Source organism: Erinaceus europaeus, chromosome 8 (genome assembly GCF_950295315.1).
Source record: "Erinaceus europaeus chromosome 8, mEriEur2.1, whole genome shotgun sequence".
Classification (NCBI taxonomy): Eukaryota; Metazoa; Chordata; class Mammalia; order Eulipotyphla; family Erinaceidae; genus Erinaceus; species Erinaceus europaeus.
In genome coordinates this window covers 66,928,059-66,953,127 of record NC_080169.1, presented here as the reverse complement: position 1 = coordinate 66,953,127, position 25,069 = coordinate 66,928,059, and the positions used below count along the sequence as shown (strand labels likewise).

At 33.2% G+C, this 25,069-nt stretch overlaps 1 protein-coding gene across 2 annotated transcripts in view; it reads right to left on the bottom strand.

The window, feature by feature from the left end:
- Positions 1 to 25,069, bottom strand: part of SEMA3C (semaphorin 3C) — a 202,467-nt gene that overhangs the window by 52,501 nt on the left and 124,897 nt on the right. For both annotated transcript variants that reach the window (XM_060196327.1, XM_007527906.3), the window contains exons 6-11: positions 22,467 to 22,557; positions 18,737 to 18,856; positions 17,293 to 17,435; positions 15,309 to 15,423; positions 11,904 to 11,973; positions 8,683 to 8,827 (exon numbers count right to left, since the gene is read on the bottom strand). In XM_060196327.1, the coding sequence (XP_060052310.1) occupies positions 8,683 to 8,827; positions 11,904 to 11,973; positions 15,309 to 15,423; positions 17,293 to 17,435; positions 18,737 to 18,856; positions 22,467 to 22,557 (684 nt within the window). The remainder of the gene's footprint in view (positions 1 to 8,682; positions 8,828 to 11,903; positions 11,974 to 15,308; positions 15,424 to 17,292; positions 17,436 to 18,736; positions 18,857 to 22,466; positions 22,558 to 25,069) is intronic.

The window sequence follows — 25,069 nt, the reverse complement described above, 5'->3', positions numbered from 1 at the left end:
CTCTGTAATCAGCTTATTTTCTTCACAACCTATCTACATAATTAAATGTTATACACCAGTAGATTGTGTCTACTAGTATATGTATTTTACTAGAATCATACTAGAATGTGTGTTGACAATATTTGGGTACAGTTTGTTGTTTCACCTTCACACCTAATGCACAGTTAATAAATAGATACTTGACAAATATATACTGTCTGTAGCTTAATGAGAAAATTACTCCGTGGCATCTGTCATTCAATTCAGATGTTGCATGAAACAAGGGTTTGATTCTGAATGGAAGAGGAGAGATTCTGAGCACAAACTTTAAAGAAGTAGACAGAAAGCAATAATGAGATCTGGAAAAGGTCTGCTGAGAAAGCATCAGCTGTTCTGGAAAGGAACTATGATAAGATCTTCTGAGGAGAGAATTCCTTTCATAGGACATCTGAGGCCAGACTCAAGGGAAGGTTGGGAGTTGCTGAAGCTTGGAACTTGAACTCAGTGATGGAATCCAAGTTTCAAATTATATGAGCAAAGACTTAGTGTGTAATTTTTTAACACAAACTTAATTTGTCTAAGCTGATTAAACACCTGTCAATATTTATACTTAGAAGCAAAAATACTTTGTCATACTCTTCTTGACAAACAAGCTCTTCCAGTTTTCATTTGCTTGATTTAGAGACATAGAAGGTAAAAGTAAAGCAATGCTACACATTTCCAGAAATATAGCAATGGGCATCTGCGACCAGCTGAAGGCTATAAGGTGGATAGAGCAAAGTGGAAATCTATGCTTCTGGGAAGAAAATAATGAACCTTATTTTAAGCTCAAAGTTCCTGTGAGAATTAAAGTCTAGTGTGACCAATCTCAACAGATGATAGACATGAAAATTTACGTAAAATATGCCAAGACTTCAACATTGAATCAATGTAAAAATAAAATTTGGCAACACATCAATGACAAAAGAAAATATGGCAACCCTGGGTTAAATCCTCAAAATGTTTAAGCCTGTAGACAGTAGTGCCAGGCAGAAACCACATCTGCAAATAAATCTCAGCAAATTACTAATGCAATTTCATTCATTTAGACTGTGTCATACCGAAAGCAACCTTTTGACTAACTTTTACCACATAACATCCGTAGAACATTTTACAGACCCAGAAAATATAGCTATTTCTGTAGAAAGGTATATAAAGTTATGAGATAACTTCTCCAAAGACAGAAATAAGACAAGCAACAGAACCAAGGCTTTCATTTGTGAACACATTAACTAGACTTTCATCTGAAGTTCAGATGCTTTTCTTCTAGAAAAAAAAAAAAAAAACAACACTATGCTTTGTGTTTATAAATTGCCCACAGTGGAAACCAACTTAAGGACAAAGAATTTCATTAGATGGTGTTCTAAACTAATAAATGTGTTTCATACATATACATTCGAAAAGTATAGCATCAAGGGTATTTTTCTACCCTCATTCTCCACACAAAGTGGAAAAAGGGGAAATACATTGCTTACTCAATAAAAACATGGAAAGAACAAATGCATGGGGTATTTAAATAGTTCCAGCCCTCCATAAAACACAACTAATTATGGTTTTCTAAGCTAAGATATCTCCTTAAGTATTTGCAAGTATTCTCCTTTGAAAAGACTCAGAAACATAAAGTTAGCATGTATTACAAGTGAATTCTGGAATATGCTACCTCCAGATAGCAATAATTTTCACATATGATGAGCTTATTAAAATATGTGTCTATTGAGAAGATGAGGATACAGAAATTTGGTGGTGGGTGTTATATGAAACTATATATTGTAATCTTGAAACAATTAACAAATACAATTTTAAAAATGTTAAGTGTCTGGCTTCTGGATTTTACTAGAAGGTAATTGGGATAGATATAAATAATATGGAGCTGGGCAGTGGCACACCAGGTTGAGTACACACATTACTATGCTTAAGGATCTGGATTTAAGCCCCTGGTCCCTACCTGTAGAGCGGAAAGCTTCAGGACCAGTGAAGTAGTGAAGCAGGTCTCTCTCTTTCTCTCCCTTCCTACTTCCCTTCTCTCAATATTTCTCTCTTATCAAATAAAATAATAATAATAATAATAATAATAATAATAAAAGAAAAATTATCACTGGAAACTATTTTTGTGCAGGCACAGAGCCCCAGTAATAATCACTGTCACAAAATTTTATATACTTGGGGGAATCCCAAAACCAGTTGCTGGAAACAGAGTAGATAGCATAATGGCTATACAACGTGACTCTCATGCCTGAGGCTCCAAAGCCCCGATGTTCAATCCCCTGCACCACCATAATCCAGAGCTGAACAGTGTTCTGGTAAAAAAAAAAAAAAGTTTCTAAACAGGTAGTCTAGACAAATCATTTTGTCTTCATCCAAATATACCCCATTTGGTACTCTTGTTCACATTCATGGTGAATTAATAAATTCATGAATTAATAAATATTGTTAATTATATACAATTATTCATAAATTAATAAATTAATAAATTAATAAATCTTATTACCATTCTCTATGTGAATCAGAACTTATTCATTATTTTGTTGCTTCAGGTACCAGATAGGTTTAAAGAACAGTGACCAAAACACATGTTTCAGTTCCATTTATAAATTTATGTTAAAGTTGAGCACTTTAATTAGTTTCTTCTTTAACAGGATAGCATATGCAAGCATCATCTTCTACAAATGCTTTATACACATTGCAACAGAATAATGTAATACGTTAGGTCAGCCACAGAGAGAATCTGCAGTCTTTGGCTGCCCTTCCCAACATACCAAAGGTGTCTTGTTTCTTCCACAAACTTGAATTACTTATGGAAAAACATCATGACACAATTGGCAGACTTCTTACTGACTAAGGCTTGCTGTTTGGGGTAGCTTGCTAACATAGCTATCAACCCTGCTTTAAAGGAAATACCTACAGAGAAGATCAGAACAAGAGTATAATATTACTGGTAGTGTCATTTCCTTTAAGAAACCAGTTATGAGACTGACCTGGCAACTGGACTACTGTGTTAGGAAATAAAGGAGATCCATCACTGGGAATACTTCAGAGGCTACATTCTTAACCTTAAAGGAGAGGGAATGCTTTGGGTCACTTGGCTGTAGATCTTTTGGCTACATAACTGAATATTAAATCCAGAAAGACTAGGGAACACAGAATGGACAGACCTTGCCCACCCTGACTCAGAAAAATGACAGGAGTGCTTTCCTCAGTGAAGGGTGGAGGGACCAAGTTTCCAGAATTATGCTTTCCAGAAGGAGTTCCAGAGGTCACCCATCCACCCTGCTTCTTTTATTCCCAAAGGATCACTCATCTGACAATTTTTTAATTTAAAGGAGCTGTTCTGGTCTCAGCACCAGATGTTAGAAACCACATTATAGAAATATGTCTCAGTACGGACTACTCCCTTTTTTCACAGTCTACTCCACATATGTGTCACTAAGTTCTGACTTATTCCACATAGCTTTCAACTAGGAAATCATGTTATTTTCTTAGGACCTAGGAAATAATGAAAAGTAATGTTGCTAAAAGAATTTTCTATTAAAGTGGTTTATTTTGTTTTGCTAAAAAATGTTTCTCTGCTCCTGCATTTTTTATAGAATAATATTTATTAGTATTTTTTGTCAAGAGTAGCTTTTTCGATGTAAAACTCAGAATCCTATTGAGCTGCTATTTGGGTGAAGAGTCAGAAGTGGGTCACAACCAGTGGAAGTTCTTTTTTCCTCCAGAAAGGAGAAAGAGAGAAAGAAAGGAATGAAGGAAGAAAGGAAACCCTGATTGGTAGCATTATCTAATTTCCATGGGGTAATATACTACCATGACTGACTTCAAGTTATTATTGAGATATTTTTCTGCCCCTAGGGTTAACACCAATGCTTGGTGCTGTGCAATAATTCCACCACATTTCCCTGCTTTCCTTTTCTTAAAAAAATGGAAAGAGAGGAGAAGAAATCTTTGCAGAACTTTCCCAATGCTTGTGAAGCTCTTCTCACTACACACACACACACACACACACACACACACACACACACACACACACACACACACACACAAAATCTTTCTCATTCTCTTTAAAATCCATGTTTTTCACAGACCTGGAGCCTCTGGGACTTATATTTCTTTATGCTTCTCCTCTTCATGTCCTCCTCTGTGATACTGCCTCTGCAGAACTCAACTAAATCAATGAAACCCGTGACTCTATATCATGTTTTATTTTAGACTGTATCCAGAGATGCTGAGCCTAAGATGTCAACCCTCCAACTCCAATAATCTGGCGTGATCTTTCCTAACACATGGGATTCCCTAGTTACATTTCAAATGGCACATTCCCTAACAAAGTTATAGACTAGACTATAGTTATAGAACGGGGTCCAAAGGACAGGGTGCATGGTCATACCTATCCATAAGAGGAAAATATGTACCTCAAAGTAAAAATGCTCAGTAGTCTGTTGTAAATAGACTTAGATTCAATAAGTTTAGCAAGGATAAAAAAGACCTAAAAAGATACCATAAAGTACCTAAATAAAAATTTACTACTTTGACCTAGAAACCCTCCTCCCCTATCCCCTACTTCACCTCGCTTAATCACTTTAGGTCTAACCTTGTCAGATAAAGTAAGGACTACAAACACTGGATAAGAGCAAGAGACAGGCACATGCTAATAATGGCCTTTTTGATCAATACCAAGGCACCCCATAATCTGGGACTCTAGTCAGGGGATCGTTGGATTCAAACATATATATGATGGGCCTAGACCTCTAATAGATCCCTCTCTCCACCATCATTTGTTATTTCCATCAGGAACATTATCATGAGCCCTCTTGCGGGCCTCTCTGGGACTTTTCCCTCACTGAAAAGCATTGATAGTAGGGACTGCCCCACTATCCAAAGAAAGGCTGGGTTAACCTACTCTACCATTTGAGGAAGACTGGTCCTGAAATGAGTGTAACATAGAATGTTCCTAGCTGTGAGCATGGATTGTGAGCTCAGACTGACAGGGACACATAGGCTTCTGCGCTAAATATGAGTAGATATGGGCCCCAGGTCATATCAATGAGGTTAACAGTTAATGGTATTTATATACTTTCCTCATATTTGGGAGATACTCTCTGCCCTAATCCAGATTTCTAGGACTATTCTCAACTCTGACACCATCTTCCCAGACAATACATTTATTCCACCTGCATGTTAGCTGTTGGGCTCAGGCAAGAATTACTAAAGTCATGGACCACATGGAATATACCTAAAGTAGATTTAACTAGCTTCTTCCCATACGAAGATCCCTACTTTATTTTTATAAAGTATCTATTTCTATTTCCAAAGTATCTACTTCTTATTACTATCTTTGGGTCCCTATTTAATGAACAATTTGATTTATATCTTACTGTCTTTCAACCATCAAGTTGCAAATGTTACTATGATGCCATCCATCCTTCCCTAGGCATAAGCCTCACTAATGTGTCCCAGAACCACACCTATCCACAGCCCTACCCCACTATGGAGAGATAGAAATAGGATGGGGATATGGATCAACCTGCCAATGTCCATGTTCAGCAGAGAAGTTATCACAGAAGTAAGTCCTTCCACCTTCTGCACCCCATAAAGAATCTTGGTCCTAGGGGCCGGGTGGTGGCCCACCCGTGAGCGCACGTTACAATGCACAAGGTCCTGGGTTTGAGACCCTAGTCCATACCTACAGGGGGAAAACTTTGGAATAGTGAAGCAGTGTTGCAGGTGTCTCTCTATTTCTCTCCATCACTATCACCCCCTTCCCTCTCAATTTCTGACAGTCTCTACCCAATAAAAATAAAGATAATACAAAAAAATTGGTCCTTACTCTCAGAGAGGGATAAAGAATATACAAGTTTCCAATGGAGAGGATTGAACACAGAACTCTGGTGGTGGGAACTATATGGAATTGTGCCCCTGTTATCTTCCAATCTTGTTAATCATTACTAAGTCACTAATATACAAATTTAGAAACAAATAATTTCTCTCTTTCATGTTTTGGTTTCCTTAATTTATTTTATTTTAATGAGAGCCATACAGGTAGAGAGAGAGAGAGAGAGAGAGAGAGAGAGAGAGAAACAGATGATAGACCAGAGCACACTGCTCAGCTCTGGTTTACGGTGGTGCTGGGAATCAATCCCAGGGTTTAGGATTTTAGGACCTAAGATTTAGGAGCCTTGGACATGAGATCTTTTTATTTATTTATTTATTTATATTTATTTTCCCTTTGTTGGCCTTGTTTTTTATTGTCCTTGTAGTCATTACTGTTACTGATGTCATTGTTGTTGGATAGGACAGAGAGAAATGAAGAGATGAGGGGAAGGCAGAAAGGGACAGAGAAAGACACCTGCAGACCTGCTTTGCGCTTTGTGCCACCTGTGCTTAACATGCTGTGCTACCACCCGACTCCCAAGGCATGAGATCTTTTGCATCACCTTATACTACTTTCCAAGCCTTATGCTTTGTTTTTCTGTGTGTTTTATATGATATCACATTTTGAAAGGGAATAAATGGGTTTTTATTGCGTTCACATACCATTTCTGCCTATAGAAATCAGGTGTGTGGTTCAAAAATAACCACGGGGGGCGGGGGCTGGTGGTGGTGCACCTGGTTGAGCATACATGTTAATCAGTTAAGAATAGAAAAAAAAAAAAGATATTTAGGGAGAGACTGTGAATTCTCTGGTAGGAAGTATTTCCATTTTTTGTCAGCCACTACTAAGAATGGATTTTTGAAGTTTAATTCTCTCATATGTAAGTACCAGTGGTGACAAAAAATTTCCATATTTAATCAAGGGCTAATTGTTCTACAGAAAACACATATTAATAATTATTAAGTTTCCTAATCAGGGAAGCATTTGGATCATCTTAGCTCTGGATAGATATATTTTTTGACTTAATAGCTCACTTTATTGGGGAAATGATTTGTAAGACTGTTGCCACAAATTGGTGTTTAAGTCTTAGCAAACTATTTCAACTACTTAAAGAAAATGACAGCAGTATAATTTTAAATCATGAGAAAATGCATATGAGTAAGCATTACAACACAAGTAATCTTTACTGAAAATTAAATAGGATATTAAAAATGAAGTACCATTAACAATAAAACTAATCAGTGGTTAGTAAAAAATGTGGTTTGATTATCTGAAAGATATTAGCAAAGGAAATGCCAAACTAAAGGAGAAAGATTTCTTTCATTCAAATATTTTAACAATACCTATTTTCATGACTTATTTATGTGCCATGCAATTTTATAATTATAGTCTGATTTTGTAAGATAGAAAGTATAAGGATACAATAATCCTCTATATAGTTATATGTATAACATCTCTTTTCAAAGTACTTTATGATATTTAACAGATAGAAAGTAGTAAGTACTCTACAAAGCAGTATCATTATGGACCAAATGAAAAACATACATTAGCTCTATAACCACTAGATTCCTAGAAAAAAATATTTCTGACCTGATAGTACATTATCTGTAACATCAGTTAAAATATTTAGCTTTCTTACAAATCGCATCTGAGACTTCATAAGTATGGTAGTGAATATGGGTATGTATGTGTAGGGTGGGTTTGCAGGGGTGGACACACAATATTAGTACTGCTGTAATTTTATAATTATGAACAACTATCAAATAAAAATTTAAAAGTAAAGCAATAATATCACTTAAAAAAGATATAAATGCTAATTTCCAATACCACATAATATTACTGACATTTCATGGTATGCCCATATCTGGAGGCCTCAAAAAAGACTGATTCTAGTTGAAACAAATTTTAATTGTTCAAACAGCATTTAGTTACATATTTCTAAATGATATATTGTCTTATAAAATCTATTATTTGATTTACATTCTAACTTTAAAGTGATTACTTGCTCACATATATCATTATCTTACTTTAACATTTTATATATATATATATATGTTATCATAATTTAACTAAAGATATTATTTAAAGTATTTCCCTACAAGTTATTAATCCTAGTATGAATTCATCCTAGTATGGTTATTCCCTCCTTAAAATAGTTGAGGTTACTTAAGGAAAGACTATGCAAAATGCAGCTAGCATTCAGATTCTTGAGCAATGGTCGAAATGCATAGATTTTCCAAACAAAGTAATAGCAGTATAATTTAAGTTGATGAGAAAATACATGAGTAAATAACACATCACACATCAAATCTAATAAAAATGAAGAAGACCGTGGTCCGGGAGGTGGCAGAGTGGATAAACCATTGGACTCTCAAGCATGAGTCTTGAGTTCGATCCCCAGCAGCACATGTACCAGAGTTATATCTGGTTCTTTCTCTCTCCTTCCATATTTCTCATAAATAAATAAATAAAATATTTATCAAAAAATGAACTATATATATATATATATATATATATATATATATGTAGCCAAGATATCAGGAAACTATCTCTACCCTAGTGTATTCCATTGTCTTGAAATCTAAGTGAGAATTCCATTAACAACAGCACCTAGAAAAACTGTTGAGTGCTATAATACATGACACTCTAGTAAAATTCAAAATATAGTAAACATGAGTTAAAAATTCATTAAGTACACCAGTAAATCTACAGTTGTATTTAATAAATCTCAAATGCATTTCATCCTTATTAACTTATTTTAAAGCTAAATAATAACAGAAATGTCTTTGAATACTTACAGTTCCAGGACGTGGATAAGGAATTCTACCCTGATAAGAAATTAGCTGATGATTGGGTCCTTCTTTGTGAGCAAAAGGTCCATTGAACACAGTTTGTATATCAGATAAATGATATACACACACTGCTGACCCTTTGAAAACTGAGCTATAAAAACAAAAGAAAATAGTAAGAGATGCATTTGCTCTACTTCAATATAAATTTAAAACTAGAAGACAATTTTTTGATAAAATGCAGATATAATTTATTACGAAAAGTTGAATTTTGACACCCTATTATTGCCATAATGCGTATAGCACTGGGTTTGTATTCTTGTATTCATGGGCTCCCAAGTTTGATCACTGGCAGAACATAGGCCAGAGAGATGCTCTAGTTCATTTTTTCTCTCTCTCTCTCTCCCTCCCTCTCTCTCTCTCTTTCTCTCCCTCATACACACACACACACACACAAATAAATACATAAATAAATATTTAGAAAAGTGAAATATTGTAGTACATATTGTATTGTCAAAAACTTCAACTATTTTGAATAATATATTCATATGTAAAACACTGAAGCACTTTTAAAAAAGATACGGTTTTTTTTTTGTTATTACCTTTATTTATTTATTGAGCAGAGACAGTCAGAAATCAAGAGAGAAGGGGGCGATAGAGAGAGGAAAATAGACAGAGACTCCTGCAGCACTGCTTCACCACTTGCAAAGCTTTCCACCTAAAGGTGGAGAGCAGGTGCTCAAACCTGGGTCCTTGTACATTGTAACGTGTGTTCAACCAGGTGCACCACTACCTGCCCTCCTTCACACTGAAGCACTTTATCCATGAATGCAATAGACAAAAATATGTTATATACAAATTATCAATTTTTCCAGTGTATAGGACAAGTGAATTAGACCCCCCGCCCCCAAACAAGAGTAAAAAAAATAATTTCTAGTTACTATCAATACAGTATATCAATGTATACTGTACTAGCAACACAATGTATCCATACAGTATAACAAGTCCCACTGATCTGGAAAGGTAGCTGACCTGGATATTATGTTTGCATGGTCATAAAAGTGACTGTGTTCATGCCAGACTGGGGGAAGCTACTATGATCTCTTTGCATATCTCTCTCTTACTAACTCTTTCAATCTGAGAAGGTTATTTCAGAAGATCAAACTCCCAGTGGTGACAAAAATAGAATAAAAGAAAGAGGTAGAGGAAGGAAGAGGAGATAAATTAAAAACAAAAGAACATTATCTCACTATGTTAAAATTGTTTAAATTTGAGAGTGTTCTAATGTATTATCCTCAATAGTATTTGGACTAGAATATTTGTCATTATTTATATACTTTTCATCTTAGTCACAGAAAAAAGTAGACACCCAAAATGTTTTTAAATTAGTTTTGTGAATAAAAATCTCATTAAATCGGTGTGGATCTTTAATGAAAAATATTTCCATTATTATTAAGGCAAATCATCTAATTAAATCTTCCTTTAAACTATATGCCTAGTAGAAAGCTCAGAAAAATATAATATCCAGGTTTAATAGAAAAAGATGATTTAAACTTTCTAAATATTAAAATTATTGATGTTGGGAAACTATAAATTAGGGAAATATTTTTATTGAAATTAACAATTTCTTCTGAAGAATGTTTTTTTCAGTTCTTTAAAGGTTTAATCAAAACTACTTTCTTTGTTAGAGCAAGAATAAAGTAATAAAAGAAATTTTTAAAGTTCTATGGGACACATAAGATTTAAAGTCAACATTTCTGTACGTTTTAAGAATATCTCATTGAGGTTGTAACTAAATCATGTTTTCTCCACTAGAAAGGAATGACAAGATAGTCAGGTCATTATTTTGTAATTGATTTTTCTAATGAAAACGACTCATTATATTCTCCATTGTCCATGTTATAGCTGGAGTGTGAGATTGAATTCAAGAGAAATATTCCCATTACAAATTATAAATTTTCTCTCACAAATGAGTAAACTGAATAAGTGCAGGAACTATAAAAAGCATAAAAATTTGACCTGAACATAACAAGGATATAACAGAGATGGAAATCTCAGGGAAACTGGAAAACATTAAACTATTTTCATATAGATTAAATATTGCCATATAAAACATGACATTGGATCTTTGTTATCTTAGCTTCTAAGCAACTCTCACTTTAGACTGTTCAAGTGTAAAAATTATTTTAATGTAAAAGAAAATACTTTAATTATGAGTCTTCCAGTTATTTTTTTTCAATCATTTCATTGGGAGTAATAATTTACACTAGTGTTCTTGGGACATGGGTAAACTCTCCCATCTCACTATGATGGGTGTCTGAAAAACACTTTCACCCACAATGTAAATTCTTTTTCCAACATAATGCATCGTAAAAATAAAATAATCCATCTTTTTATTGTAATGTGTATATTCTTTTATTTGAGAAAATAAGTTATTATAATTATAAACGTGTTATAAATTAATCTGTGTCATATGTTTTTGTAATTGAGAATGAAAAGGAAACAAGAACATTGGTCCACCATTTTATGTGGTGCTTAAGATCAACTGTAGGGATTAACACATACAGGATATTGCTCCATCAGTGAACTACTTCATAACCCCTATCCAGAAATATTTGGGAAGTAGTTTGATTTAAATTTATTATGGTAACTAGACACAAGTAATAAAATGGAAGTATACAGCACAAATACTGTGTAAAATTAAAAGTTATGAGACTATTTTATAGTAATAACTATGAAATAATCAATACATCATATCCATTATTCCAAGCTTGGGATCCATGATTGCTCAACAAATTGTTTGGCTTCATATGTTAACTCTCTTTTCAATCACCAGGTTCCAGATGCCACCAGGATGCTGGCTAGGCTTCCCTGGATTGAAGACCCCACCAATGTGTCCTGGAGCTCAGCTTCCCCAGAGACACACCTTACTAGGGAAAGAGAGAGGCAGACTGGGAGTATGGACCGACCAGTCAACGCCCATGTTCAGCGGGGAAGCAATTACAGTAGCCAGACCTTGTACCTTCTGCAACCCTCAACGACCCTGGGTCCATGCTCCCCTCCCAGAGGGCTAGAGAATGGGAAGCCTATCATGGGAGGGGGTGGGTTATGGGGATTGGGTGGTGGGAATTGTGTGGAGTTGTACCCCTCCTACCATATGCTTTTGTTCACTAATCCTTTCTTAAATAAAAAATTTAAAAATTAAAAAAAAATGTAAGTTTAATAATTACCTTGATGTAGTAAAAATGCCATACACCAGTGTTGTCCTTGGATTATCAGTTTCTAGCAGAAACACATCCTCTGTAAAGGAGAAACATTATATTTTTTAGCTTTTCAAATGATTATTTTCAAATCATATTTTCAATAATTACCATAAAATACTTTCAAATGCAAAAATATCCAGATATTTATGAAGCATCATCACTATTTAAATAAGTGATACACACACGAAAAACAAATTAAAGTCTAAATAAACACTAAAAGGATGTATAAAGATTCCATAACCTAATAAAAACCATGATAGTGAAATAATTAATGAAAACGGCATAATGGTATAGTAATTTGGAACAGAATTGATACGAATCTTGATGCTATACAGGAGAATACAATAATTGGATTATTATAACTCTAGTTAGTACAGTTATAGAAATTTCCCTTGATTTTTCCTTATTCTATAATTTCTGAACATCCTTTACAATAATGTATCCTTTTAAGTGTTTTAAATAATACAAATGTGAATTTACATTTGATTGAAGGTTAGAATGCAGTATACGGAAGAAAACTTCTAATGTAGCAATTTTCTTCAAATATTATGAAAATATTTTGTAAATTTTTATTTATTCCTTTTATAGAACAGAGAAATTCAAAGGGAAAAGGAAACAGACACCTGTAGCACTGCTTTACTGCTGGTGGAGCTCTTCCCTTGTGGGTGGGGACTGGAGGCTTCAGTCCAGGTTCTTGTGCACTGTAATACACACACTCAAACAAGTGTGGCAACTCTCATTCCTATAAACATGTACTAACTTTAAATTTTCTATGATTTAGTATTTCAAGCAGTAACTTTTAAAAATTATTATTGTTATTGGGGTTTAATGGTTTACAAAATAGTTTTTAACCATAGGTAAATTATTGTTATTGGGGTTTAATGGTTTACAATACAGTTTTTAACCATAGGCAGAGACTATCTATCATCTCCCTGGACCGGCATCTAGGAGACACATTCAGATCCCAAAGTCCCTTCATCCTATCCTCTTCTCTGCTTCCCCCAAATTCCCAAATCCTTTGTTTTAGTGCAACATATCACTTCAAGTCCAAGTTTCACCTTATGCTTTCCCTTATTATTCTTTGGTTTTAAGTTTCACTTATAAGTGTGATAATTTGGTATTGTTTTTTCTCATTTTGGATTGTCTCACTTAAGGGTGATACCATCAGTTCTCACCACGCTATTGCAAGGGAAATGACCTCATCAGTATATATATATATATATTTCTTTATTGGGGCTTAATGATTTACAGTCAACAGTAAAATAAAATATAATGTTTATACATGTGTAACATTTCTCAGTCTTCCACATAACAATTCAAACCCCACTAGGTCCTCCTCTGCCTTCATATTTCAGAACCTGAGCTCTCACTCCTTACCCAAGAGTCTTTTACTTTGGTGCAATACAACAACTCGAGTCCAAGTTATGCTTTGTGTTTTCCCTTCTGTTATTTTTCAACTTCTGTCTATGAGTGAGATCATACTATATTCTTCCTTCTCTTTTAGGCTGATTTCAATTAACATGACTCATTCATGACAGACAGCATCATTTTTTGAAAGCTGCATTATATATATATATATATATATATATATATATATATATATATCACAAATTTATAATCCATTCTTTTGTATTTGTACCTAGGTTTGGGCTATATAAACTGTCCTGCTATGAACATTGTTGTGTGTAGGCCTTTTCAGATAGTTGTTGTTGTTGTTGTTGTTTTCCTTGGGTAGATTCATAGGAGAAGGATTGATGAGTCATGAGGTAGGTCCACTTCTAGAGTTCTGATGAATCTCAATAGTTTTCCACAAGGGTTGGACCATCTTACATTTCTAACAGAAATATAACTTAATAAACACTAGCCTTCCCATATGTGCACAAAAATTGGCACTGTCTAGTTCTCCCTATGCAAAAATACCAAAGCATCCTGTCACTGAAATAAAATCATATGTATAAAGAATTTGGAGTGCATAAAAGTGACTAGCACTGTCATAAATCCTACAGTGACTTTCCTTTTAATGATCAAGACAATGACTTCTCAGTGGGGGCATATTTGAGTTCCAGCTTTTATAACTATTAGAACCAGACCTTTTTTCCTTTTTTCTTGCCACCAGGGTTAATGCTGGGATTTAGTGCTTGCATAAAGTGCCCATTGTTAATGGTGGTCATTTTTTCTTTTTTCTATTTTTACTTGATAGGACAAAGAGAAATTGAGAGGGGAAGACCAGGAGAGAGAAAGATAAACACCCGTAGACTTGCTTCATAGTTCATGAAGTGTCCTTCTTGGTGGACAGTGGGGGTACTGAACCCTGGTCCTTGCACATAGTAACATGTATGCTTAACAGGTGCACCACTGTCTGACACCCTGGGATCTTTTTTATTTAAGACTTTAATAAGTTTTACTGTTATAAGACTTTATAAATTTTATAAGACTATAATAAATGCCTTAATTCCATTTTATATATTTACTATCTTTACTATTTTTATGATTTCCCATAAGCCTCCTCAGAATCTGAAAGCTGTCACCATTTTCCTTTATAATGAATTAAAGCAACATAAAAATAATTAACTATGCACCAAGTTATTCTAATGACCAAGATAACTGCTCCATTTTTATAATTTTCAAAATATTTTTAAAAGTCTATTTACTTATTTGACAAAATGGTGAGAAACTGAGAAGTGGAAAGGAAGCAGGGAGAGAAAGACAGATACTTATAGTACTGCTTCAACTGCTATTGGACTTCCTCCCTGCAAGTGGGACCTGGGGGTTTAAACCTTGGTCCTTGTCCTTATAATGTGCACACTCAATCATTTATGTCACCACCAGGCCTCTCAAATTGCCCTTTGGTAAAAGAAAATCAGTTCTTATTTTACCTGAATAATCTCAATTTTACATTGGATAATCCCAATGCTTATTTTAAGACTTTGCGTAATAAACGTGGCTCTGTCCTATTACTAATAAACGTGGCTTTGTCATACTACAGCTACATATTATAAATGGTATAATCATAATATGTAGCTGCAGTCATATACAAATTGATTTAAAACTAAATACTAGAATTTAAATAAAATATACATTATCTTAGAAGAAAAGAAATGTATTATTGCATATATATTATACAAGTATTCTCTGTTTTCACATATATACACATTAATATATCATAGTGTATTCATAAACTAAACATTTCAGCACAGCAATAAAGGACACACTTGATTAAAATAACTTAAAATATATAAGCAATATTCAGATTATTAATTCAAATTAGTCATTACTTTTAATGAAAACATTTATGAAAAAAACATTTCCTTCCAAAAGTTTATTAAAATATATCCCTTTAAAACCATTTTATTTAATGTTACATCTATGTACCTAATTCATCAAAGTGTGTTTCTGGGCCATCTTCATCAGTTACTGAGCATACCAGTCTCGCTTTTAAGAAGGTAGTCCATTTGTTCACAAGGCTACGCAGTCCACCAGTGTCATTCTGAAAACCATTTTATAAACACAATTTAGATTGTTTAAAAATATTGAGAACTGAATAATAAACATTCATCATGAATTCTTACCATTGAGAAGTTGTTATAATCTGAAAATCATAATATATTAACTTTATCCTGTATATAATAGTAATAATAGGCAACAAGGAATATTTAAGTTTTACAGCATTTTATAAAAGATAGTAATTTAAGAAATAAAAGGTCATGGTTCTATAAAATTTTGCAGTTGTGTTACTCAGATCTATATTTCTCCTGGTTAAACATCAGAAAACAGCAATATCTGTTCCAATGGTTATAGCATTAGTTTCTTATGTGTGGTATAATATTAGTTGGAAATGTTTTTACAAATATATTTAATAAATATATGTTGAGAAAAAATACATGTCTAATAAACTTTAAACTTTTCTAAATTTACCAAAATATAATAGAAATATTTGTAAAATGTTAAGGAGAATATATAATTCAATTCATCTTTTTGTGATGACTCATTAATTTAAAAATGAGTATTAATTATAATATAAAATGAAGCTGACAGATTCTACTATGTCCATGATGGTGAATTTATACCAAATAACTTTATTTTATTCTCTATTTCTCAGCATTATCATTTAATTTTAAGTATTTCTAATTGTATTCTTACATATGTATATTTAAGAAAATAGCTCTTTTGGGTGGGGGAGATTCCATAATGGTTATCCAAAAGACTCTCATGCCTAAGACTCAGAGGTTCCAGTTTCAGTCCCCTGCAGTGCTGGGGGGAGGGGGGCAAAAAGAGAAAAAACAAACAAACAAGAACAACAAAAAAAAGAATAGAGAGGTTGGGCAGTAGTGGATCTGGTAAAGTACATACTACAATGTGTAAGGACCTGGGTTCAAGCTACTGGTCCCTACGTGGAGGGGAGAAGCTTCATAAGCAGTGAAGCTGCAGGTGTCTTTTTTCTCTCTCCTTCTCTATCTCCTCCTTCCTAGTTTATTTCTCTCTGTCTGTATCCAATAAATGAATAAGTAAAATAAAATTAAAAACACTTAAAAAAAAGATTATAGCCTTTCTGCAGACTTTCTGTCTGGTTCCAAATGACTAAGAAGCAGATAAGTTCTATTATCAGTGAAATAATGTAATATTTAACAATAAACTATTTGGGCTGGTGCAGTAGCTCACTGGGGAGGGCTCTGGATGTACTTCCCAGTGCACCACATGGTAATATGCAGCACAAAGGGAAGCTTGGGTACTATGGTATGTTACCCTACCCCATTCTTTTTCTATTTGAAAATGTAGGGTTTGAGCAGTGACACCGAGTAGTAATAAAACAAATTAAGTCAAAATTATTTTTTAAACTTTGCATAACAAATTCTATTCATATATCAGAATAACTGTAGAACTCCTATATGAGAGGGCACTATAAAGTGCACTCGTGTTACTATGAATACTGTCTGTATATACACACAAGAGCATTTTAGCTAGTGAAGTTAGAACTTTATTAAAGAATTTCATACTTTCCACTGGTGAAGATAATTCCCTAATGCTTGCCTCTTGGGGGGATTTTCTATATTTTACTCATAAGGAATACTCTCTTTCACTCTGTAATGTATAATTTAGCTATTTGATTTTTAATTATAACAGAGGAATTTAAAGGCAAAGACCAATCAAAATGATCTGTGTACAACCACAACCATTTCCTGATTGAGTTTTCACTGAAAAGAATATATTTACCTGAATACATAATGTGGATAAATATCAAATTAAAATGTCTTCTATAATATATATATATTATAACAATAAATAACAAAACTATGTTGGTAAACTACTGAAAAATACACACTATGAAATTTTCACATTAAAATACATTGATGCTTACAGGGCATATTCTAGCAATCATGGAATGAATCTGTTTTGTGGTTCTGCTATTATCCATCAGTTTCTCTTTGAAGAAGAAGTACACCTTTGCATCATTTGGATCAGTGCCATCTGGGATGACATGTGCATCCACAAACATGGGCTCTGGAAAAAGAATACAACGACTTTGTATACTCATGAGGAAAATCCATCTGTAACCATTGACACATGCCTTTTCCATTTTGGTAAAGAAGAACAATTCGTTCTTCAGAGGCAAAAAAAAAAGTCTAAAAGCAGTGATTATATTTACTCAATATACCACATTTGGAATACCATGTTCCACAAAGTATAACTACAACGTAGTAGTTTAAACTATTTCCTATGTCTTGTCTGCAATACATTCTGGAAAGACACACAAAATGCAGACTTGGAATTGAGATTTTTAAACACTGTAAGCTTTTCTACCAGTGATTCCTTATGAAACTTGATGACTGCTTTAGAGAAAAAAAAGTTTGTTTTTCAAAATGTAGCTTTCAATCTAGTATGTGTAAACTCAAATTCAGTGAAGCAGAATGAGAAACTGAGAGTCCAAGATCTTAAAAATAACATAGCTTTCTTAAAATACAGCGCATGAAATGAAGGAGAAACTTTTCAAGGAAAATAGGAAGACATTTGAAGGCATAGAGGGTTCTCTTTTTAAAGAACAAAATAACTTTTATAATACTCTATTTCTAGATGTACAAGGAGAATAATTTGAAGAAACACATGGACAGTTAATACTCTCTTGTGCTAGATTATCAGTGAAATGCTTACTTGTGGTGATTCATGCTTAACTGTGATATGTTAAGAAAATTACCAAATTTATGGTCAACTCAAAATTCCCTCAAGCTGAAAATGATTTATATCTTACTGGTTTCTTCCTTCTCCAAATAGTAGAAATTGATTAGAATTGTACAATAGAGTTAAATGAGCACCTTTCATAATGTGAATTCCATATGATCTCAAGGACTTCAAGCAGTTGTAAAATAATAATCAGAAAATTATACCTATAATTATTATTATTAGTCAAATTATGAAAATATACATTGAGTTTGTAATTTTAGAATCTATATAGGAACTTTAATTTAAAAAGTAGAAGAAAACTCTGAGTACTTATTTACTATATGTCATTAATTTGGAAATTTTGCTGTAATTAAAAACTAGAGAAATTTCTTGAGTACTGAAATCTCCAGTGAATATCATTATAGTTTTTATTTATCTATATATCATATAGTTGTCTGACGGTTAATAAAGAGAATATTAAGTAAGAAATGTTTAGTTTTCCTTAATATTTAAAATAATAGAAAAAAGAATTTTCATTGCCAGTTACAGAATATTTTAATTTTGTACATTTTAACTAAATTTACTATGGAATTAAATCAGTCATGTTAAGTGATGAATCTCAAAAATGCAAAGTATTTTCTTACCACTTAGCCATTTTGAATTATGTTGATCAGTTCTGACGGCATTCCTTTTTGTTAAACTTCGAAAAATGGCAGCATCTGTCCCCATGAAATCTATATACATTCCAGAGAAAAGCTCCTCATCTATGAAGGATTGAAAAAATATATAATCAATACAAATTTAAGTGGCTTTCAAACTATTTAAGTTCCTTTTCCTCTTTCTTTTTTTCTTTTTTAAGTACGTCTCATATATGTATATTTATGGTGCAATTTCACCTCCCCAGGCATATTTTTCCATTCAATAGAGAAAGAGACAGTTCCTAGTGCCACGGCATTTGCATCTTGTGCTGGCCCTCAAATCTAAATTACGCACATGCCAAGGAACATGCCTTATATGATGAAATATATTTTTTGTTCTTATAAGACTATTTCCAAAAGCAAAAAGAATTTGCTCATTAGATTATCACCCATACAACAATATATGTAGTTGATAATTTGATTGAACTATCCACCAAAATAAAATGTTTGGATAAAATTTAATCAAGTTTCATTATTCCCTGTAAGATAACCGCCATATACTTTTTAAATTATCCCCTCTGCTCAATTAGATATAGAGATAATGAACCGGTCGAGGGTGAAATTACTGATATCTGTCTTGTAGAAATGTGGACATACACCCATGTGACAACAAAGATCCTGTCAACCAGCAATTCTTTTTGTTTTTTTATGTCTTTTTGTAATTCAGTTATGCAACTTGAACTGAGAGTCTATGTTCTTTTTAAAAAATTTTTTTTATTATTTTCCTTTTTGTTGCCCTTGTTTTTTATTGTTTGTTGTAGTTATTATTGTTGTTGTTACTGATGTTGTCTTTGTTAGATAGGACAGATGGAAATGGAGAGAAGACGGGGAGAGAAAGATAAACAGCTACAGACTTGCTTCACTACCTGTGAAACGACCCCCCTGTCAGTGGGGAGCTGGGGCTGAAATCCTTACTGGTCCTTGTGTTTTGTGCCACATGCACTTAACCCTCTGTGCTACCACCAGCAATTCTTTAACAAAATGATATTTGAAAAAAAAAAAAAAGTTGCTCAACAGTCCTCATCTAGTCAGGGGTTAGGTAGGAAGATGTTTCTTGGTTTTACTTCCTATGCAATGGTGTTTTAAAGCCCCGAAAAGTGAAAAGCAAAAAAGTGCATGAGAGCATTTTCAACGATTTTGTATTGTTAAAAGTGTGTGAATATATATTAAGTAGATAAAATAGTGGCTAAATTAGATAACTTTAAAATTCTTTCACATTTTTGTTTTACCCAGTTACACAAAGTAGTGGGTTTTAAATCCTTGCTATTCATTGGGTTGATTAGCACAGCTACCAATTATCACATTTCCATGGAAGAAAAGATAAAAGAACACTCAGGATAATGTATAGCAGCAAAAGTTAATTCTAGTCCTCCTGAAAAACAATAGATTGTCACCTAATTGATTTATCCTAAACAATATAAAGGCTTATAGATTTAAATTAAGTAATCTTAGTAGTATTTTAGGAAAAATAGTTACCATTTTTTTCTATCAATAAGAAATATTTAATGTGACTTAAAAAGAATCTTTTGAGAGTGAAAGATTTTTTTAAAAATATTTTGTTTTATTTGACAGAGAGGGAGAGAGAGGCAGACAGAGATGAACAGAGATGACAGAGACAGACTGCTCAGCTTTGACTTATGGTGGAGCTGAGGAATGAACCTGGGACCATGGAGCTTTAGACATAAAAGCCTTTTATATAAATAACTACTATATTATCTCTTAAGCCTGAGAATGGAACATTTTAAATAGTACTTTTTCAGGGTTTATGCAAGAATAAGCATAAGCCTTTCAATCTGAATCTAAAAATATTTTACTCTCCATTACACATCTCTGACCAGAAAACCCTCTGAGGTTTTCGAATGATTCTTTAAGAGTTATCAGCTGATTTCACTGCTGTACTACAGCCATGACTAAAAATAGCAAAAGAAAACTTAGTTTGCTTATTGGAGTTAGATGGAACAAATATTTTGTGAAATTTTATATTCTTAAAATTCTCAATGTTTTGTCTACTTCATAGACAGAACTATATCATATTGTATACTGCAATTGAGCAGGAATGATGAAATACTACGTGATAAAGTGAGATAACTACAAATATTCACTGTGCAATATTGGAGAGAATTTTAGAGAAGTAATCAATAGAACAAATAAAATGATAAAGCTACCTGATCTTTTAAGTTTCACTTAAACAAGCTGTTCTATGACTTTTTATTAATTAATTGTAAAATTAATAGAAAGATGACAAAATACTATGGGAACATGATCATATGAATTTAAACCTCAGGTCTTTTAAAAGTGAAGGCCTATATCTGATATTCTTTTTTTATAAATAAAAATCATTTTTCTAAGAGCAACAATACTAAATAAGCTGTCATTTTGACAACCAAACTTAAATTTTTTTCTAAAGTTTTTATTCTACACAATGTTTAGATAAGATGAAATTTCAGCATTAGTGTAAACAGATTATTAAAGTTTATTTTCATAATATATTGCTTAAATGAGTCAAAACTCCATATAGTTTCCTTGCAAGTGCTAAAAAGACTGACAGAAGTATGATTTCTATTCAAAGTATATTAAAATATCTGAAAATACCCTGTATGAAGATATAATTTGATATCTGGCTATCTAATTGCTTACTAATTTTCTTGTCTTAATAATGTACTTACATTTCCTCCCTGCCAAAGTTTTTATGACCTTATAGAAAAAAGCTTCCAAGTCCATGAAATTATCTAGATGTACCAGCCTTTATTTAATTTTCAAATATGGAGAAAAATATAGGTTGTCTCTAAATAAATCAAAGTAAATTATTTGGAACATGATGATCATTTTTTCCAACTAGTCTACTGTCAAACACATTTTTACCACTAGTAATAGAGAGAGAATAGAGGGGAAAATATTTACTACACAGTAGATACACTAAAATCGAAGATGACACATCAGTTTGTATTCTAGAAATGCTCTAGTTAACCAAAAGAAAGTATTTCTCAAGTGAATTATGACATCATTTATACTGATGATACTGATTTGCCACTGTATATAAAAACAATTAGACCTAAATCCTTAACTCATGTATGCTATGGAAAGTAAGAAAATGAAAAAATGGCCTACCACCACTTCTTTTTCAGTATAACAAAAAGTCTTATGACTTTTTGATATTTAATTGTAAAATTAATAGAAAGATGACAAAATACTATTGGAACGTGATCATATAAATTTAAACCTAAGGTCTAGATAATTCACAGAGAATTTATTTAGCTAATACACTGTTATTTTTCATGTGAAAGAAATGCCATATTTTAATTATTTGAGGAGGATTATTGAAGCATGGGGGTGGAGTAGGTTATGCTTATTTACAGAGAAACAACCTTGGAAATATAGAAAATCCTTTATAGTAAATACTAATATGCAATAGTATATATACACTTTTTGTAATTGATTCACTTGTTCTAAGAATGACAGCACCTTTATATTAGATAAACAATAAATGTGTATCATTTAAGCATGAAAGCTCATGGAAAAATCAATTAAATTTTCTAACTGTCAGATATGACTTTTTTTCCCTCCTATTTCCCATTATATTGCTATCATCAAGGACACCATTCAAAAAGTTGTGCCATGCCATACCTTTTTTTTTTATTATTACATATTTTTCCTCTCACTTTTACTTCCTACTTACTGATCATGACAGAAACTGTGTTCACATTGGGGTTGAAAGAGCAGCGTCCTTTTCCAGATTCACATTTGGAGTCAATCATGAAAACTTGGTCCTATAATGCAGATAAAATGATCAGCGTCATATGCCTTTGTGAATCCAGCGGTAGCGCAGCGGGCTAAGAGAACATGGCGCAAAGCGCAAGAATGGGTGGAAAGATCCCATTTCAAGCCCCTGGCTCCCCATCTGCAGGAGCGTCGCTTCACAGGCGGTGAAGTAGGTCTGCAGATGTCTCTCTTTCTCTTCCCATCTCTGTCTTCCCCTCCTCTCTCCATTTTTTTTTCTGTCCTGTCTAACAAGGACGAGATCATCATCAACAACAATAAAAAACAATAAGGGCAACAAAAGGGAAAAATAAATATAAACTTTTTTTAAAAGGTCAGTGTGAATGAATTAACTCTAAAATTAGAAAAGCATCACTTCCCTAAGATTATGTAACTATTGACAAAAAGCAAAATTAAAATTCAATTCCCTAATTATCATCCATGTCTACTTTCATAGAGGTTAATTTATACAATAAAAAGAATAAGTAAATAATAATGAAACTGGGAGAACACAAGTTTGGTAAGCCCGTGATTCTAGAGTCAGGAAAACAGGCTTTATTAAATGATGATAAAGTAATAATGTACAAATAAATGGCATTGTTTAGGAATTACTTGCTCTCCCCTGACTTACTTTTCCCTTTATAGTATGTTTGTACTGATATATTTATAGTTTAGAACTTTGCATAACTCAAAAGGGGATTGTTCCACAGAAGCATTAATTTAAGCAACACTTAACAATTCTTCAAACTTATGTCTCAAGAAACTTCTCTAATTTTAAAAAAGTTTGTTAGCGGGAGCCAGGCGGTAGCGCAACGGGATAAGCACACTTGGTGCAAAGCGCAAGGACCGGGGTAAGGATCCGGGTTTGAGTCCCCAGCTCCCCACTTGCAAGGGAGTCACTTCACAAGCGGTGAAGCAGGTTTGCAGGTGTCTATTTTTCTCCCCCCCTCTCTGTCTTCCCCTCCTCTCTCCGTTTCTCTCTGTCCTATCTAACAACGACGGCATCAATAACAATAAAAATAACTACAACAATGGAAAGACAAGGGCAACAAATGGGAAAATTTCTTCTTGACTTTTTAATTAGATAATAGACTCCATTTTTTTTCCTTTTTAATTTCTTTATTGGGGGACTAATGTTTTGCAGTTGACAGTAAATACAATAGTTTGAATATGCATAATGTTTCTCAGTTTTTCTCATAAAAGTACGACCCCCACTAGGTCCTCCGCCCTCATGTTGCAGGACCATAACACTCCTCCCTCCCCCTCACCCACCCCGGAGTCTTTCACTTTGGTGCAATACAAGATTCCATGTTTCTTTCATTTTTACAATTATTCACAAAAAATACTAAGTTCCTGAATCCATGATCTTCTCTCAGCATCCACATCCTGGAACAAAATGACTGTCTATACATTCCTTATTTATCTTGAAACTAATTTTTATAGAGGATAAGTTTATGAGTATGAATAAAAAACCCACACTTGACACTGCTTAACAACATTTCAACTATACTATTGTCAACCGAAATCTTCCATTAATTTTAGGCCACTGCCACTATAATTAAATCTTCTGTGAACTCAGATGACTGCTAACTTCATTGCTGAGATAGTGAAGTCTTTCAACTTTCAACTTCCTATTACCAAATAAACAAAACATATGCAAATATATCTGTACACGTACACATATAAATGTATATAAATACCTACTATGTATGTTCATTAATACATATTTTTCTTATTTTGTAGTCAATCCATTCAAATAATGCTTTATTACAGTATATAGTTTTCTTTTTTATTGTTTTGTTTTTAATTTTTTTTTTTTTTGCTTTGTTTCTGAGACAGAGATAGAGGCAGAGAGAAAAATGAAAGGACCACAACTAAAGCTTCCTTAAGTGCAATGGGAGCCAGGTTTGAAATTGGATCAAGCACATGGGAAAGCAGTGCACTATCCAGGTGAGTTATTTTGTCAGTCTAATACAGTTTTCTTTGGAAATTCTAATTTTAATTTCCCCTGGTCATTCTTTTTTTTATTTTCAGGGATTTTATTTATTCTTATTAGGGATTTAAATTTATTTACAAAATTAAGAGATAACAGGGGTCTAATTCTACATTATTCCCACCACTAGAATTCAGTGTTCTCATTCTCTCCATTGGAAACTTCAGTAGTTATCCCCAAGCTTACAGATACTATTAACTATAATTTTATAACTATCTGTATTTATATATTTATATTTGTTCAGTTGTTTTTCCTTTGGTCTTGTCTCTCTTCATTTATAAGCCATTCCTAAACCTACTGCTACTTTTGAATATCTTTCCCTTTTTTTCCACTTCTTTCTTTGGGTCTTGATGGAATTGGAGTTCAGAGACCTCTGTTCCTCTTCCCCTAACAGAAATAATACTTAACCCTTTAGTTCAAATACATTACTCCCTTTGGGAACCACTTTTTCCCTACCAGAGTTACCATTGTGTTTGTGTATATGTGTGGGGGAGGGAGGTGCCTATGCAATGTCTCCACAGCTTCTGATA